The sequence below is a fragment of the Paroedura picta genome, chromosome 3 (genome assembly GCF_049243985.1).
Source record: "Paroedura picta isolate Pp20150507F chromosome 3, Ppicta_v3.0, whole genome shotgun sequence".
In the NCBI taxonomy this organism is placed as follows: domain Eukaryota; kingdom Metazoa; phylum Chordata; class Lepidosauria; order Squamata; family Gekkonidae; genus Paroedura; species Paroedura picta.
This window is the reverse complement of record NC_135371.1, coordinates 84344340-84363820: the sequence shown is the minus strand read 5'-3', so window position 1 is coordinate 84363820 and position 19481 is coordinate 84344340. Positions and strand designations below refer to the sequence as shown.

Here is a 19481-nt window from a genome sequence, read left to right as displayed (position 1 = left end):
TGCGTTCGGTGATGTGCTTTTCCAGGAACTCTGCATGACCCGGAGTCGCCTCTCCCAAGGCTCTGATCATGCCCGAGCTGTACAGACCCACACCGGCCCCGTCGCTCTGAGAGAGGTCCCAATCCAGGCCCTCTCCCTGTTCAGTATAGATATTGCCTTCGTCCTGCATGTTGGCAGGCGAAAGGGGTTGTGAGATTTGACTTAATGTCAAACGTGAAGAGAACTCACAACAGGCTTCTTAATTAAAGAAAGCTTTATTGAGAAGTACTACACGCTCTAGGACTGAGAAGTCAAATCTGACTAGAGTACAGATTTGCTTCTGCTTATCAATACAATTCTCCCGCTCAAAACTTGACAGTTCCCAAGGGAGGGGAGCAAGAGAAAAGACACATGTGTAATTAAAACAGAAATACATTCTCATGGCCTTGACTAGGTGATAACAAATCCAGGCTCAGCCGAGAGGCCGCAACATGTGATAAGGTTACAACAACAAATTATTCACTTTTATGGTTAGCAAGAATACAGGACCTGGGGCAACCAGGCGCCAAGCAATATAACTGACATGGAGGAACTCAGGCTAATTTATGACAGAGATTCTACAATCCTGACAACATGTGTAGATATTCACATGTGTAGTACAGGGATACCGTTCAGATAGGGAGTTAAATCTGCCTATGATGAAGAACGATGGGGTAGTCACTGACCTGGAGCCAGACATCCTGGAATGTGAAGTCAAATTGGCCTTAGGAAGTCTAAGCAACAGTAAAGCTAGTGGTGGTGACAGCATTCCAGTTGAACTATTCAAAATCTTAAAAGATGATGCAGTAAAAGTGCTGCACTCAATATGCCAGCAAATTTGGAAAGCTCAACAATGGCCACACGATTGGAAAAGGTCAGTTTACATTCCAATCCCAAAGAAGGGCAATGCCAAAGATGTTCAAACTACTGCAGCATTGCACTCATTTCTCATGCTAGCAAAGTTATGCTCAAAATCCTACAAGCTAGGCTCTAGCAATATGTGGACCGAGAACTTGCAGAAGTACAGGCAGGATTTCAAAGAGGCAGAGGAACTAGAGATTAAATTGCCAACATACGCTGGATCACGGAGAAAGCTAGGAAGTTCCAGAAAAACATCTACTTCTGCTTCATTGACTATGCTAAAGCCTTTGATTGTGTGGAGCACAACAAATTGTGGCAAGTTCTTAAAGAGATGGGAATACCAGAGCATCTTATCTGTCTCTTGAGAAACCTATATGCAGGTCAAAAAGCAACGGTAGTGACATACATCATCCTGTCCATGAAGCGTGTCTCTGCGTATGTGTTTGCTGGGGAGGAAGGGGGCCGTGACAAAGTCACTCCAGAGCAGTACTGAAGCCATCAGATGGCGTGAGTCGCAGGGCAAGTTGGGCCGAACCAGGACAGGGGTCATTGGGGTAGAGTTCCCCGTGGAAGACCTTCACTCCCCCCTCCTGCAGATCACACACTCTCCGCCATTCCTGAGAGTCCCCCAGCACCCCCCCCCGACAATTTTGTGGCTGAACGGGCAGAAAAAAACAGCGTGAGGAAACTACCAGCCCACTAGTGAGAAGACCTGCTCCCTACCTGGCCTTGGAGTTGACTTGGTCCCCCTACATGAATGTGGTGGCGAATTGCGGCAGCGGCAGTGGAGGAGCGCGGCTGAAGTCCCGAAGCTGGCTGTGGGAGCTGGGAGACAACTAAGGAGCCCGCAGGAGGTTCCAGCAGGCGAGGGTAGGGAGGTCCACGGTGGCATCCTGACCCACTCACGCCTGCAGGGCAACCGAGGAGTCCTCACCGGTGTAAGTATAGCCTGGAGGACAGAGAAGCCTTGCTGCTTCTCCTTTAAGAGCCGGAACGAGACTGAGGGAGCTGAGACCAGGTCTCTTGACTGCCACCTAGAGGTAACCGGAATATCGCCCAGAATTAATTCTGGCTCCTTGCCTCTCAAACTTCATCTGGTGGCTGTGACCAGAACAGCACTGAACCTGTCTCCTTTTTTACTCCCTTTTTTACTACTTCTGTTGTATTGCTTCTGACTGGGGTGGAAGGGGGTGATTGGGGTGTCATCACCGGGAGAGGATGTGGGATAGAATTAGGCTCAGCTGAGCTGGGGAGGTTGACCCACCAGGCAGAGAGAACCCCTGGTCCAGGCGGGATCTCATTGGGTGGCTAAACTACCTCACTAGCTGCTAGGGTAGGTGGGTGAGGGGAGGGGGGCTGGGAGAGACTAGATTAGAGTGTGCCAGGTGGGTTAGGGTGGGTGGAGTGCAGCTAGGGAAGGAGAAGCTAGCTTAGGAGTAGAGTAGAATCCTCTCTCAGGGAGCGGAGAGTGGGGCCATGGATGGGGAGTTGTTCTCTTGGGGGGCTCACACTGGAGCAAGGATTCCAACGATCATGGGTCAAGGGCGCTATGGCCGGGGGACGAGGTTAGACAAGAGAAGGGTTGGGAGCGCTGGTGTCCTGTTTAGGGCCTGGCCGTGGAAACACGGCCAGCACCCTGGGTGCACTCGATTCCCTTCTAACCTCTGTCCCATCCCCAGAGATGTGAGTGTGGAGGCTAGGGGAGAAAAGGGTCCGACATTGGTCTTGTGCAACGCAAGGTCGATTAAGAACAAGCAACTTTGCAGCACTTCTTCGCAGAGTCGAAGGCGGACCTTGCGTGCATGACCGAGACCTGGTTGAAGGAGGGAGAGTCGGTGGCTTTGAGAGATCTGTTCCCCCCCCCCCAGGCTATTTGGTCCTTCACCAATCTTGGACCCACAAGAGGGGAGGGAGGATGGCAATCCTGGTCTGGGAGGCTTTCGCCTACAGGGCTCTCCCGGGGCCGGAAATCGAGGGAGTGGAGTGTGTTGGTATTAGATGGGGTGCGGTCGAGAGCTTGGCCATCTGGCTAGTGTACCATCTACCCAACGCGCCGCCAGATGCCCTGCCCCGCCTGTTGGAGGCGGCGGCCGCCTAGGCACTGCAGTTTCCCAGACTTTTAATCCTGGGTGACTTCAATGTTCATGCGGACGCGCCGTCTTCAGGACTTGGGTGGAGACCTGGTGTCTTCCATGGCAACACTGGGGCTCTCACAATTTGTTACCGGCCCTACCCATCATGCTGGCCACACACTCAACCTGATTTTTGGTGCTGGGATAGAGGTGGTTCTGGATGCAGCCTTGTCTGTGCCGTGGTCAGACCACTATGCCCTGCAAGCTCGGCTCAGGATACCACCCACTCCCCAGTTGGGCGGCGGGCGGATTTTTCTCCGCCCGCGGAGACTTATGGATCCTACTGGATTCCGGAATGCTCTGCGGGACCCTATGCCTCCAGGCGACTCACTAGCAGCCTTGGTGGAGGACTGGCAGTCCTGCCTGATGGCCACTATAGATGAGATCGCCCCTAAACGTCCTCCCTGCCCTCGATTCAAACGGGCCCCCTGGTACACCAGGGGACTCTGGGAGAAGAAAAGGGAAGTGAGACGACTGGAGCGAGTGTGGCGGAAGACTCGTGACGAGGTTACAAGAACATCTTATTGCACGCTTATGAGGGCGTATGAGATGGCGGTGAAAGTGGCTAAACGAGAGTTTTTTGCCACAGAAATCGCATCCACAAGCTCTCACCCGGCCCAATTATTTAGGGTAGTTAGATCACTCACCGCCCTTGAGGGGCGCCAAAATACTGGACAATTGACACTCGGCTGCGAGGCATTTGTGAGCCATTTTGTGGATAAAGTCTTGTCACTCCGTTGCAACCTTCCCGCCACAATTAATACAATTAATACTGGAGACCTGTTGGCCGCCTTTGGTAGTGAGGTTTGATGGCTTCAGGCGGCTCTCTCTTCCCAAAGTGGACAAGTTGCTGGGATTGGTCAGAGCGACCACTTGCCCCCTTGACCCCTGCCCTTCCTGGCTCCTCAAGGGAGGTGGCCAGGGGATAGGAGGCCAGCTCAGAGACATCATCAACTCCTCCCTAAGTTTGGGGGAGTTTCCTGAGTGGCTAAAGGAGGCAGTGGTCCACCCTCTCCTTAAAAAAATCAATGCTGGACCCGCAGGACCCTGCCAACGACCGCCCAGTGTCGCATTTGGCTTTCCTGGGCAAGGTGGTAGAGAGGGCTGCAGCTGACCAGCTCTTGGCATTCTTGGAGGAAACCTCGGCACTCGATCCATATCAGTCGTGCTTCCGTCCTTGCCACGGGGTGTAGACGGTGTTGGTTGCCCTTTTGGATGATCTCCGTCGCCAGCTAGACAGAGGTGGGTCGGCCGTGTTGGTCCTTTTGGACCTAGCAGCAGCCTTTGACATCGTGGATCACGACTTTTTGATCCACCGCCTCACCGGCACGGGGATACAAAACACAGCCTTGCACTGGATACGCTCCTTTTTCCAGAACCAGACCTAGAGGATTGCGGTGGGGGAAGAGTTCTCGCGTCCCTATGGACTCCCTTGTGGGGTACCGCAAGGCACAGTCCTCTCCCCCACATTTATTTAACATCTTTATGTGCCCTCTGTCCCAACTGGTACGGAGTTTTGGGCTGGCCTGCCACCAGTACGCTGATGACACCCAGCTCTATCTCCTCATGGACGGCCACCCGGACTCCCCCCGGAACCATTCACCAGATGTTTGGAAGCAGTGACTGAATGGTTCGAGCAGAGTTGCCTGACACTCAACCCCTCCAGGACGGAGGTCCTGTGGCTGGGAGGCAGAGGGCAGGACCAGGCAGCACGCTTACCCACCCTGGCAGGAGCGTAACTCACCATCACGCCCCAGGCCAGGAATCTGGGGGTGACCATCAATGCCTCCCTGACTACGGAGGCTCAGGTCAAGAGAGTAGCGGGTCAGGCATTTTTCTATCTTCGCCAGGCCTGACTACTAGCGCCTTACCTGTCCCCTGACCACTTGGCTACAGTGATCCATGCGACAGTCACCTCCAGAATAGATTTCTGTAACTCGCTCTACGTCGGCCTACCCTTGTCTCTGATCCAGAAACTCCAGCTAGTGCAAAACACAGCTGCTCGGGTCCTCACTGGTACACCTTGGAGGGCCCATATCCAGCCTATGCTGAGGCAGCTACATTGGTTGCCAATTGCTGCCCGGATCAGGTTCTGGTTTTGACATTTAAGGCTATACGCGGGTTAGGACCCACATACCTGAGGGACCACCTATCGCCCTATATCCCCCACAGGGCTCTACACTCAGCGGGGGAGAGTCTCCTGGTCGTTCCTGGCCCTAGTGAAGCGCGCCTGGCCTCGACCAGGGCCAGAACCTTTTCGGTTCTGGCCCCTACCTGGTAGAATGAGCTCTCGGATGAGTCTTTTAATGGGTATTTTAATGGGGATAAGACTATTGTGACCCGCCACAAGCCTATGGGGAGTGGTGAAAAATAAATCTAAATAATAATAATAATAATAACAGTGAGAACTGGACATGGAATCACTGATTGGTTCAAAATTCAGAAAGGAGTTTGGCAAGGCTGTCACCTTGCCTATTTAATTTGTATGCGGAGCACATCATGAGAAAGGTGTGGTTAGATGAGTCACAAATTGGGCTCAAGATTGCAGGGAGAAATATCAACAACCTCAGATATGCAGATGATACCACTCTAATAGCAGAAAATGATGAGGATTTAAAGAGCCTCTTGATGCGGGTGAAGGAGGAGAGTACAAAAGTTGGCTTGAAACTCAACATCAAGAAAACTAAGACCATGGCATTCAGCCCCCTCAATTCCTGGCAAATAGATGGGGAGGAAATGGAGATAGTGACAGATTTTATTTTACTGGACTCCAAGATCACTGCAGATGGGGACTGCAGCAAAGAAATTAAAAGACGCTTGCTCCTGGGGAGGAAAGCTATGGCAAATCTAGACAGCATCCTAAAAAGCAGAGACATCACCCTGCCAACAAAAGTGCGCCTAATCAAGGCTATGGTCTTCCCAGTTGCAATGTATGGCTGTGAAAGTTGGACCATAAGGAAGGCCGAGCGTCAAAGAATTGAGGCTTTTGAACTCTGGTGCTGGAGAAGACTCTTGCGAGTCCCTTGGACTGCAAGGCGAACAAACCGGTCAGTCCTAGAGGAGATCAGCCTTGACTGCTCCTTAAAAGGCCAGATCCTGAAGATGAAACTTAAATATTTTGGCCACCTCATGAGAACGAAGGACTCTCTGGAGAAGAGCCTAATGCTGGGAGCAATTGAGAGCAAAAGCAGAAGGGGACGACAGAGAATGAGGTGGCTGGATGGAGTCACTGAAGCAGTCGGTGCAAACTGACTGTGCAAATGGACTCCGGGGAATGGTAGAGGACAGGAAGGCCTGTAGGATCATTGTCCATGGGATCGCGATGGGTCGGACATGACTTCACACCTAACAACAACAATGATGAAGAATAGATTTCGTCCAAAATTGCAACCTACTTACTTCACCCCATAGAATTAAATAGGAACTGTTGACCACCAAATCAGCCCTTGTTCCTATATGTCAGACTTGGATGCCACTTCTTTTTAAAAATATTTTAATTCCATTTAAAGGGAAGGGTAGGTGGGGTAGAAGGAGTATATAATGTGGGGGGGGGGGGAGAGGAAGAGGGGGTATACAATTTTCCAAATACAATCTCATCCCTAACATACAATATACTAACTCCTGAGTTACAGTGATTATATATCTTGACAGTCCAGAAAGCATTCCCAACATTGTTGGAACTTCTCTGGTGATTCTTCGTGTAACAGACTCATCAGCTTCTCCATCAGTGCAAATTGTCCCATCTTATCCAGCCATTCTTCCAACACCTGGAAGGGATGATTGTTTCCACTTCTTCACTACTGTTAACCTGGCAGCAGCAGTCGTGTAAAAAAAAACATTTTAGTGTTTTAGCAGAGTTGGTGGAAGCATAGCAACATATGTTTAGTGTGCATAGGGAAAGTAAATTTCACAATTTTCTACATTGACTTTTTCCAGAATATTTGAACCACTCCATATGCCCACCACGTGTGGTAAAAAGAACCTATTGTTTTTTTGGCATCTCCAACACCTATTTTCTGCATCGGATGACATCTTGCCTATAATTTTGGGGGTGACATACCATCTGTAAAACACTTTAAACTACCCGTCCCTTAATAATTGACATTCTGTTAATTTAATTTTTTCCCCACAGTTCCTCCCATTTCTCTAACATTTTTGACCAATATTCTACATCCATTTAATCATGCAGTTTTTTACTTGATCACCTCCAATTTCTAATTTTAATAAGTATTTATAAATTTGGCCCAACAGATTAGGTTTATGCATTTTTACTAACATTTCAAATTCAGTACAATTACTAAATTGATTTTCCAGACACCCCACTTCTGATTTTAATATTGAAATTAATTGTCTATGTGTGAGCCAATATAGGTTTTTGTGCTCTTGTTGCAACTGAAAGTAATTCTTTATTTGTCCTTGGGGTGATAATAAATCTAAATATCTCAGTGCTCCTAATTTCTGCTGCTGGCTCTGTTCTACATATGATTCCACTGGTGATTTCAGTAAGGAAATTTTGTGTTCATTCTTTCTTTATATTTCTTCCAGATCTTCATGAGAGCAACTCTTATTAGGTGAGCTTTCCTCTTAGATTATGCAAACCCTGCTTGAAGTTAGTCTTCTCCAGCATGAGATCTATTTTTAGCGGGTTGTTAATTCATTCTACCGTCCATGTTAGCGCCGCAGCATAGTGATATAGTTTAAAATTAGGTACTCCTAAACCTCCCCTTGGATGCCACTTCTTGATATTGCTTGAATGCAATGGAACTCAGGAACTGACAATTCATTTATCATCTATTGATGATAGTAAACAAAGGAAACAGACATGTGTCATCGGAGACTTGTGGGAAGTAACCTGCTTTCAAATAAAACAATTTTGAGTAGGATTTTCTTCATTAAAACCACGAGCACAAATGTCTGACTTTACACAAGTCAGTTTCTGTGCCCCCTTTGTCCAGGGCAGGGGTTCCCAACCTTTTTGAGTCTGTTGGCACCTTTGGAATTCTGACACAGTGTGATATGTACAGCCATTATGGCTGTCAACGGAAGCAAAGCAAGCCACAAAATAGCTGCTGCAGCTTGCCATCAATCACACAGTGAAGATCCTTTTGCTATACTTGCAACTACTGCAAAAATGTTTTTAAAAATCTGTACAGCCAATCAAATTTCCAATGGCCTACCAGAGGACTTGTAGGGCAAAGGCCCCACCTGGCCTTTCCCACTTTCTAAAAACAGTAGCCAACTAGAAAGGTGTTGGCAGGTGGAGTGGTGCATCACGTTGGGGACCTCTTTGTCTAGGGCATGTTCTCCTTCACTGGGGCTGAAGTCATCCAGACTGGTTAGGTCATGCCTCTGCTCGCTCAGGTAGGGTAATTGAAATGCAAATTTTCAAGGAGCCCATCTGGTGACCAGGAGCCTGACTCTCCAGTCTGGATTGCCCTACTGCTTGGGTAGGAGATCCTGAGCCCTCCTTCAGATCTAAACAGCAAAAAACCTTAAAACCTTCAAAAAAATCACCTTTAAACAATTCTAAACTACAAGAGGCTAAGAAGGCAGAATTCCAAAGGCAGCTTCGAGTTCCCTTACCAGCCAGACAGAGCACCTTCTCCGCAGAATGTATGGCTTCCTCAAGCAAGTGTGGCAGGGCTGCAGCTGGTCACCTGGCTCCAGAACAGCGGACTCTGTTCTACAACTTGCTACGAAGAGGTGAGAAGTTTCTAGGGAAAGTGTAGATGTCTCCTCTTTCTGAGCCTGTTTTTAATTGGATTGAGGTAGTTGGTATAGTATTTGTTTATTTTTCTGCTTGTTGAGATGATAGATCTGTAAGAGAACCCCATTAATGTTTCTGTTGTTTCTCTGTACACCTTAAATAATGTTGAGGCCCATATGACACATCTTCCAGGATGAGTACTACTGACCAAAAGCACTCTTGTCAACAAACATTTTTTTGATATCTCTGTCCCTTGCAGCCCCTCATGCTGTTTCTGAGGGTTCCTTTTCCCCCATGAGCAGCATTTCAAATAATTCAGTGTGCTGTAGTGTTTGTAAGAGACGGGTTTGTTCCATCAGAGCTCTACCTTTCTCCTTCACTGGGGCTGAAGTCATCCAGACTGGTTAGGTCATGCCTCTGCTCGCTCAGATAGGGCAATTGAAATGCAAATTTTCAAGGAGCCCATCTGGTGACCAGGAGCCTGACTCTCCAGTCTGGATTGCCCTACTGCTTGGGTACAAGATCCTGAGCCCTCCTCCAGATCTAAACAGCAATAAAACTTAAAACCTTCAAAAAATCACCTTTAAACAATTCTAAACTACAAGAGGCTAAGAAGGCAGAATTCCAAAGGCAGCTTCGAGTTCCCTTACCAGCCAGACAGAGCACCTTCTCCGCAGAATGTATGGCTTCCTCAAGCAAGTCTGGCAGGGCAGCAGCTGGTCACCTGGCTCCAGAACAGCGGACTTCCACCGAGTACACGTGCCAGAAGAAAGCCACAACCCTGGAGGGATGGCCCGGGTCTCCAGAGTCCAGCTCCTCCGAGAAGCACGTGGGGCAGCAGGGAGGCACCATGGCGGATCTACAGCTGACTACTTCCGGGAAGATGGGTACCAAAGAGAAACGGAATACCTGGAAGAAGTAGACCGCCGAGATAGAAGATGCCAGCAAGACGGCACTCAAGCACCCGGTGAAGAAAGGGAAGCAAAACCAGCCATAGCCACCTGAACATAGCTCCGACCACAGCGCAAAGTGCTCCGGAGCTCTGGAGTGTGCACTGCACAAAGCTGCAGACACCCACGTAGCCTGGGAGTCCAACTCAATGGAACGTCACGGGAGTCAACCGGGGATGATGAGCCCTGTGGGTGAGCACCGCACTCATAATGCGTGGCCCCATTCAAGACCTCCTGTTCCTGCTAAGGGCAGCCCAGTGCCCCAGGCACAAGACCCAGCCATGCACTTCCACCTTTGCCACACGGAGAGCCGGCAAGCTCCCAATATTGCGCCGCCCGCACAGGCACCTGCCATGTCTCCCTGCTCATTCAGACCTCAGTTATCAGGACTGGGAGGAACCCAGAATAGCACCCAATGACGACCATGCAGCAGGCTCCTTTTATTCTGCTGGGAGGGGGGGCACAGGCTCACTGCCCAGCTGCACAGCATAATGACTGGGATAAGGGCAATAATAAGGAGGAACAGATAGTTTTAGAATTCTTACAATGGAGACATTTCCAGGCCAAGAAGGCCAGGACCATGACTGCTCCTACATGCCCACCAGAGGCCGCTATTCATAAGGGTCATGGCCAGCTGGCAGTTATGGCCTATGAGAAAGATGATTCACAGTCTTCAGATGAAGACGAGGCACGGCTCAGAAAAATCAGGGTGGGGGAATCTGCTCCTAGGCAACGCTCCTACAACACATCTAGCCAGCGTGCCTACATCCCTTCAGTCTCAAGTGAAGTTCACTCCACTGCATCCTTATCTGACATCATATCAGATAAAGAAGATGGGGAGCTATCATGAGAGGAAGTCATTGACTCAGCAGACACCTCTACTACATTATTTCCGGCAGAGCACCTACAGCATATTCTACCTAAGGGGATCTCCACGCTCAAATAGGAGATGGAATGCCAGCAGAAACCCCGATCCAAAGCTTCTGCTAATCTTGATACTAGAGGCTTCAAGACAGTGCATCCTTTTCCAGATAAGAGCTGCGGAAGAGCTGCAGGCCTTGCGAGAGCTTTCAGCGTTCCGCAGGGCCTGCAAAACAGAGCTCTTCCGCCAGGTCGTAGGGTGAGGCTGAGCCACATGGAAGATCTGGCCCCCCCTTACAGCGGCAGAAGCAAAGTCCATATGACACCCTCTGTCCTCCCTCCCCCTCGATAGTGGGTTACCAAGGGGTAGAGTAGATATGACCTGAGGGGTTTTTTTTACCACATCTTGTTCTATTGTCTGGGGATTTATGTATGATATGTTTTATATGTTTTATCGTATGGTTTTACTGGGGGTTTTATATGTTTGTAACTCACCTCGGGCCTCTGAGGAGAAGCGAGGAATAAACAAACAAACAAATAAAATAATGTTGAGGACATCCTAAAGGTGGAATCGGCCATCCCAGGCCTTGGTAAATCACTTTCATCTATTGCCAAGCGACTCTACACTCTCACTGATGAGGCAATGGAGGATCTCAAAGTGCCATTTGTCGATGCACCTGTGGTGGCCCTCCATTCGGGTGTCATACTGCCAAAGGATGGCAACAGTCCCATCAAAGACTCTGTGGATAAGAAGGATGAGCACGCCCTCAAGAAAAATTATGAGGCATCTTCTATGGCAATCAGAGCTTCAGCTGCCCTCCCTAATTTTACCAGAGCTACAGTCATTTGGACAGCTTGGAAATTGGGAGGCAATCTTTGCAACACTTAGGCCTTCCGATTGAGATTGTTGACACTATGGTCCAGGCCAGAAGACCAGCAACTAGAAAGATATACAATCATACCTGGAAAGCTTTTTCCATGTGGGCCACCAGTCAGGAGGTGGACCCTACTTACCCTTCCTTCAAGAACATACTCGCATTTTCTGTATGAGGGCAGGAAACAAGGCCTTCGTACAGCCATGCTACGATGCCAAGTGGTGGCCCTGAATGCAGTACGGGGTCTGGAATGCGCATGCTCACTCTCCACCAACACCTAGGAGCATAACAGCTGAACCCACCGGTCCAACATCGGTTCCCTACGTGGTTGACTGGGCCGCTATTTGAACCTCTCAGGTAGGCAGAACTCAGGTTCCTCCCATGGAAAGTGGCTTTCCTACTGGCCATGACTTCGGCCAAGCGGATCTCGGAGTTGGCCGCACTATCATCCAGGAAGGAGCTTTGCTGCTTCAAAAATAACATGGTGATACTTCACACTGACCCTAGTTTTATTCCTAAGGTCTCTTCTTGCTTCCACTTAGAACAACCAGTGATCCTTCCAACATATCATAACAGGCCTTCTAGCCAAGATGAAAAGAAACGTCACAATCTGGACGTGCACAAAGCCTTGCGCATCTATCTAAAGAGAACAGCAGAATTCAGATGATCAGGGGCTCTCTTCGTGTCGCATGGCTCAACCAGCAGGGGCAAAAAGGCCTCCTCTTCTGCCATTGCTTACTTGGTTAAACAATGTATCATCAAGGCCTGCACTCTGCAAGGCAAGAGTCCTCCAGGCAAGACCACAGCGCACTCTACTAGAGCTGCAGCCTCAAAATCTGCAGAACGGTGTTGTGATCCTCTTTCTCCACATTTGTCCAGCATTACCACATTGACCATACGTATTCCCTGGAAGCTAATTTTGGACGCATAGTCCTTCAACATGTGACACAACACTAAGCCTGAAGACTGTTCCCACCCAATGGGCAGCTTTGGCACAGCTAACCAGTCTGGATGACTTCGCCCCACTGAAGAGAAAAAATGTTCAGGTGAGTCCAATGTTTCATTCTACAACAGCCCAGTCTTGCATTTTGTCAGTGACTGCTTGTGAAACAGCTACTCGGAAGAGATTGGGGACAGGGAGGGGGAGATAATATCTTCCTGGATTTCTGGCAAGGTTGTAGCACAGAATTATTCCAGAGTTCTTTGGGGGGAGTTTGGACAAAAGGGAATGTCGTTCTACCTATGAATAAGGTATTTTTAGATTGGAGGTTCTGATCTGATTGGAGGTTTTAATGTAGGTTTGATGTTTTGTATTAATATTTTGACTTGTATGGTCATGTAGAGTTGTATTGTTTTATACTGTTGTTGTTTACCAGCCCTGGGGTCTTGAGTGGGTGGGGGAAAGGTGAGCAGATAAATCTTGTAAATAAATAATACAAGTGGAACCTCATGTTTCTGAAGGTTGATATGTGGACAACAAATGTGGGAACAAATTATCCCATCCTGTGTATACAAGCTAGGAATCTTAGAGGTTGAGCAACAGAATATATTAAATGTTACAATGCAAATATTTATTATTATCCATTTGCATATTTAAAAATTTAAGAATATCTGATTAATGACACACTATTGCACAGATCAAATAAATATTGACACATGGATAAAATGACCTACTACAAAAGACCAAATGTGTTTCAACTCCTCTTGGGGTCTTCCTCAGTGGTCTGATCTTTAAATGCAATATTGCATTTAATATGCACTAGGTGGTAAATGGAATTTGGAGAAGAGGCTCCTGCTAATATAAAATATCTCAAGGCATGGTATCAGTGCATTTAAATATCAGACCACCGAGGAAAATCCCAAAAGGAATTGAAACCCATTTGGTCCTTTGCATAAGGTCTCTTTATCCATGTATTGGATCTGTGCAACAGTGTATAATTAATATGGATATTTTTAAGTTTTTAAATGTGTACATGAATAGTCATAAATAGTTGCATGTTAACATTTTGTACATTCTGTTGCTCACGGCTCCTAGCTTGATATGTGACAGGATTCCCTGTCCAGATTAATGAGATGACTGTAGTGACATGCTGATTTTACTCCAGCAGCTGATAAAACTGCTGTCCTTTGCTCTGGTTTCCATAGAAGACACAACAGCTGAAAGGCATTGAGTATCCTGGTTCACAGTTGTACTGATTAGATTTCGATCATGTATGCCAAGAGCCTCACCCCATATATTCAGGGTTTTTTTGTGAAACCCACAGCCCTTTGCTCTTATCGTAGTCAAAGGTATTTTCACCAACTGTGTAATGCTCCTAATCAACCCACTAGATGGCAGGGAAAGCTCATCTTTCTCGGTCAGCTCTTCTTAAACATATTTCTTCTGGGTGTGCTTCATCTCCTTTGCTACTTAAGAGTCTTCTGTCCTCACCCCCCCCCCGCGCCCCCGCGCCCCCCGCCCCCCGCCCCCCAACTCATTACAGACCCCGTTGTTCTTCTTTAAGGTGCTACTGGACGTTTATTTTATTTTGCTACTAGAGACTAACTGACTTGACTCGAAAGTAAATTCAATGGGGTTTACTGCACTTTAAATCAACTAATACTGTTTCAGAGAAGAATACACAGACGGCTGGCAGGAAGATTTAAGAGGTCAGGAGAGTTTTTTAAACAGGGAACACACGCGGTTCCTGGATTTCTTAAAAAGCCTTTAAAGAGCCAGTGTGGTTAAACTCTAATTTGGAGAAACGGGTTTGATCCCGCTCCTCCACAGGCAGCCAGCTGAGTGACTTTGGCCTACACACAGTTCTTTAGGGCAGTTCTTCCAGAGGAGTTCTTGCAGAACTCTCTCAGCCCCACCTACCTTACAGAGTGTCTGTTGTGAGGGAGAGAAAGGGAAGGCGACTGTAAGCCACTTTGGGATGCGTTCGGGTAGTGAAAAGCCAGGGGTTTTATATATCTACATAGATAGATAAACTCTTCTTCATTCTGTCGAGCTGTGAATTGCAGAGCTGGGCAGCGAAAGAGGAAGCAGCTGTCTTAACGCGATTGCTCCTGAGTCTGACGAGTGTCATATGACGCGTCCAAGATGGCCGAAGGGGAGAATCACAAAGTTTCTGCCGCGGAGCAGAAGGAGGATTTTGAAGTCATTGACAGGACCCAGATCCCCAGCACGTCTGAGCTGAAAAGCGATGGCAAGGAGAGAACGGGCGAAGACTCTCCGTGGTCTGCTCCTATCTTCTCATTTGCCAAGAAAGCATCGGAAAACTTAGCAGTGAGCTATGGAAATGCTCTGAAGTCTGCAGCCTTGGTAGGACTCATACCCAAACCAGTCAGCAATGACAGCACAGCCAACCTAAGTATGGTTATGTTTTTGCTTGTACAGTCTAATTATGACTTGGGCTATAGGTGCAAGTAGCTTTTCTTGTAGCCAAAGAGGCATTGGGTACTTGATACATCTGAAAACAAAATTCTTTTAATAAGTATTAATATGCTTAATTTCTGGAGTTCATATGGGCTCAGCGCTACCTTTTGCTTGACGAGGAAGCCCAGCAACTAAATTCCACACTGTGAGAACTAGTTATAGGTATCCAGTGGTAAAGAAAAGGCATTCTGCACATGCTCAGGTGTGTTTTTCTTTACATGTTCCAGACCTGAGCCTTGAAAGTAAGGAAGGAGCTAAGGTGTAGTGAATCCAAATTCAAACTAACCCTAGTAATATTCATTAGGAGTGCACAATTGGACTCATAGTTTGCATCCCTTCCACCCCTGAGATTGTCTTGAATTTGTTTTGCCTATTACTAATTTCTCACGGAAGGCTATATACTAATGCAGAACGATGACCGCTTTGGTTGCACAAATTAATTAACAATGAGTTTAACATATGAGAATACTTTGTAGACACCTGGCATAACATTGAAAATTCTGAATCTGGCCAACCAAGGCTGCAACCCTAAAAATAGTTTCCTTGGATTAAGACCTATTAAATAAAATTAGGCATACTTCTGAATTAGACTCACCTAGGATTGTGCCCCAAATGTCTTTTAAGAATGAACTTTAAAATGATGTGTAAGACTGTTATAGTTTGTTTGCTATTTATTTTGTGACTATAAATACCATAATTTTCCACTGGGAAATAGAAGGCAAAAAACAAAACAAAAAAACAGCTTGATATGTTCTCAGCGTTTTGTTTTTTTTTAATTTATTGCACATGACCCAGAGGAAGAGGTGGAATACTTCTCTATGCTTTTTCAGTAACTTTGTTCTAAATTACCTTTGGCCCCATAGCTAGTTAAATAACTCCGGGCAGGGTAATTACTTGAAAGGGTTTTCTGTATCCAAACCTTGAAATATTATGAAAAGTACAGCTCTTGTTGAAATCAAACTCAATTTATCCCAAAGCTCCATATGCAAAAAAAAAACCCTAGATAAATTCAAAAGACATACTAGAATTGAAAAGCATGCCTTGCACATGTTAGTGTGTGGTCTCTGTCATGACTCAGTCTTTATCAATTTCAGTATGCAGTTTTGCAGCAGAGAGGCTAGATTAGGAGTATTTTAGAATTTATGTAGCTAGCATACTCCCTGTGGAGAAATTTTATAATAAACTTATAACAAAGTTGTTTCGGATTTATGGGAATCCGATGATTATCATGTTATCATTAACAGTCTTGCTTAGGTCTTGCAGACTGAGGACCCTGACTTCCTTGATTGTTGTTGTTAGGTGCGAAGTCGTGTCCGACCCATCGCAACCCCATGGACAATGATCCTCCAGGCCTTCCTGTCCTCTACCATTCCCCGGAGTCCATTTAAGCTCACACCGACTGCTTCAATGACCATCCAGCCACCTCATTCTCTGTCGTCCCCTTCTTCTTTTGCTCTCGATCGCTCCCACCATTAGGCTCTTCTCCTGAGAGTCCTTCCTTCTCATGAGGGGGCCAAAATATTTCAGTTTCATCTTCAGGATCTGGCCTTCTAAGGAGCAGTCCGGGCTGATCTCCTCTAGGACTGACCAGTTTGTTCGCCTTGCAGTCCAAGGGACTCACAAGAGACTTCTCCAGCACCAGTGGTCAAAAGCCTCAATTCTTTGACGCTCGGCCTTCCTTATGGTCCAACTTTCACAGCCATACATTGCAGCTGGGAAGACCATAGCCTTGACTAGACACACTTTTGTTGGCAGGGTGATGTCTCTGCTTTTTAGGATGCTGTCTAGATTTGCCATAGCTTTCCTCCCCAGGAGCAAGCGTCTTTTAATTTCTTTGCTGCAGTCCCCATCTGCAGTGATCTTGGAGCCCAGGAAAATAAAATCTGTCACTACCTCCATTTCTTCCCCATCTATTTGCCAGGAATTGAGAGTGCCCAATGCCATGATCTTTGTTTTCTTGATGTTGAGTTTCAAGCCAACTTTTGCACTCCTCCTTCACCAGCATCAACAGGCTCTTTAGTTCCTCTTCGCTTTCTGCCATTAGAGTGGTATCATCTGCATATCTGAGGTTGTTGATATTTCTCCCTGCAATCTTGAGCCCGATTTGTGACTCCTCTAATTCCGCCTTTCTCATGATGTGCTCCGCATACAAGTTAAATAGGCAAGGCGACAGTATACAGCCTTGCCGAACTCCTTTCTCAATTTTGAACCAATCAGTGATTCCATGTTCAATTCTCACTGTTGCTTCTTGACCTGCATATAAGTTTCTCAAGAGACAAATAAGATGCTCTGGTATTCCCATCTCTTTAAGATCAAAGGCTTTAGCATAGTCAATGAAGCAGAAGTAGATGTTCTTCTGGAACTCCCTATCTTTCTCCATGATCCAGCGTATGTTGGCAATTTGATCTGTAGTTCCTCTGCCTGTACTTCTGCAAGTTCTCGGTCCACATATTGCTGGAGCCTAGCTTGTAAAATTTTGAGCATAACTTTGCTAGCATGAGAAATGAGTGCAATGGTGCGGTAGTTTGAACATTCTTTGGCATTGCCCTTAAGATTGGAATGTAAACTGACCTTTTCCAATCCTGTGGCCATTGTTGAGTTTTCCAAATTTGCTGGTATGTTGAGTGTAGCACTTTTACTGCATCGTCTTTTAAGATTTTAAATAGTTCAACTGGAATGCTGTCACCACCACTAGCTTTATTGTTGCTCAGACTTCCTAAGGCCCATTTGACTTCACATTCCAGGATGTCTGGCTCCAGGTCAGTAACTACCCCATTGTGGTTATCAGGGATGTTGAGCTCGCTCTTGTATAGTTCTTCTGTATAATTTTGCCACCTTTTTAAAAATCTCTTCTGCTTCTGTGAGCTCCCTACCATTTTGGTCCCGTCATACCCATCTTTGCATGAAGCGTTCTCTTCATATCTCCATTTTTCTTGAAAAGATCTCTGGTGCTCCCCATTCTATTGTTTTCTATTTGTTTGCACTGTTCATTTCTTATTTCTTCTAGCTTTTCTCTGGAATTCTGCATTCAATTGGGTGTATCTTTCTCTTTCTCCCTTGCCTTTAACTTCCCTTCTCTCCTTAGCTATTTGTAAAGCTTCCTCAGACAGCCATTTTGATTTCTTGTATTTCTTTTTCTTTGGGATAGTTTTAGTTGCTACCTCTTGTACAATGTTGTCAACCTCCGTCCATAGTTCTTCAGGCACTCTGTCTATCAGATCTAATTCCTTAAATCTATTTGTCACCTGTACTGTATATTCGTCGGGCATATGATTTAGTTCATACCTGAGTGGCCTAGTGTTTTTCCTTACTTTCTTCAATTTAAGCCTAAATTTTGCAACAAGAAGCTGATGATCTGAACCACAATCAGTTCCTGGTCTTGTTTTTACTGACTGTATAGAACTTCTCCATCTTTGGCTGCAGAGCACATAGTCAATCTGATTTCTGTGTTGACCGTCTGGTGATGTCCATGTGTAGAGTTGTCTCTTGGGTTATTGGAAAAGAGTGTTTGCTATGACCATTGTATTCTCTTAACAAAATTCTACCAGCCTGAGCCCTGCTTCATTTTGTACTCCAAGGCCAAACTTGCCTGTTATCCCGGTTATCTTTTGGCTTCCTACTTTAGCATTCCAATCCCCCACAATGATAAGCACATCATTTTTTGGCGTTGCTTCTAGAAGGTGTTGTAGGGCTTCATAGAACTGGTTAACTTCATCCTCTTCAGCAGCAGTGGTTGGGGCATAGACCTGGATTACTGTGATGCTGAATGGTATGCCTTGGATTCGAACTGAGATCATTCTGTCATTTTGGGGATTGTATCCCAATACTGCTTTTCCTACTCTCTTATTGATTATGAAGGCGAAAGGGCATAGGCAGGGAGGCGGTCTCTCAGGTACACTGGCCCAGACCGTGTATGGCTCGAAGGTAAGTACCAAAACCTTAAGCTTAAGCCAGAATTCAGTTGGGAGACAGCTGAGTTGTTGGAGTACAGGCCGGATGTGGGATCTCCATGATGTATTAGAATCTTGGCCGTGGCATTCTGCACCAGTTGTAGTTTCCGGATCAAAGATAAGGATAGGCCTGCATAGAGTGAGTTGCAGAAGTCCAGTCAAGAGATGACTGTCGCATGGATCATTGTGGCTAGGTTTTCTCGGGCCAAGTAGGGTGCTAGTAGTTTGGCTTGGTGATGGTGGTAAAATCCCAGCCGCGCTACCTTTGTGACCTGGGCTTCCATTGTAAGGTTCCTGGTGGGATGAGTCATTGAGAGCTGCACACCGTCCAGGGTGGTCAGATGTGCTCCCTCACATGGTCCCTTCCTACCCAGCAATAGGACCTCCGTCTTTACAGAGTTGAGTTTCAGACCACTCTAGTTGAGCTGAGCCATTTTACGTGAACTACAACTGAATTTATTTATTATTTATTTATATATTATATTTACATACTGCCCTCCCCGAAGGCTCAGGGTGGTTTACATGGAACATCTTTAACCCGCAGAGCGGATTAAATATTTCGCTAAGGGCCCCGAGGGTGGGCCCTGTCCGTGATGAGGAAGGGTGCCGATAGGCCCCTTCCCCCGGACTGACAATTGGAGGGCCCAATCAGCAGGCGCAAAGCGCCTGCCCATTGGGCCCTCCAATTGCCAGTCTAGCACCAACG

The 19481-nt window shown here is 46.7% G+C and overlaps 1 protein-coding gene and 1 long non-coding RNA gene across 5 annotated transcripts in view; one reads left to right on the top strand and one right to left on the bottom strand.

Annotated features, from left to right (window-relative positions):
* Nucleotides 1-6613: 6613 nt before the first annotated feature.
* LOC143832362 (uncharacterized) lies at nucleotides 6614-14406 on the bottom strand. Its single transcript, XR_013229217.1, has 3 exons — nucleotides 14265-14406; nucleotides 8595-8828; nucleotides 6614-6819 (listed from the first exon to the last, which is right to left on the bottom strand). It is a non-coding gene; the product is annotated as an uncharacterized LOC143832362 (long non-coding RNA).
* RUFY1 (RUN and FYVE domain containing 1) overlaps nucleotides 14371-19481 on the top strand; it is a 43303-nt gene continuing 38192 nt past the window's right edge. Inside the window, exon 1 of one of the 4 annotated variants that reach the window (XM_077326641.1) lies at nucleotides 14371-14760. In XM_077326641.1, the coding sequence (XP_077182756.1) occupies nucleotides 14490-14760 (271 nt within the window). In that variant the 5' untranslated portion in view covers nucleotides 14371-14489. The remainder of the gene's footprint in view (nucleotides 14761-19481) is intronic. The other 3 variants (XM_077326640.1, XM_077326644.1, XM_077326647.1) reach the window with 3 other exon arrangements.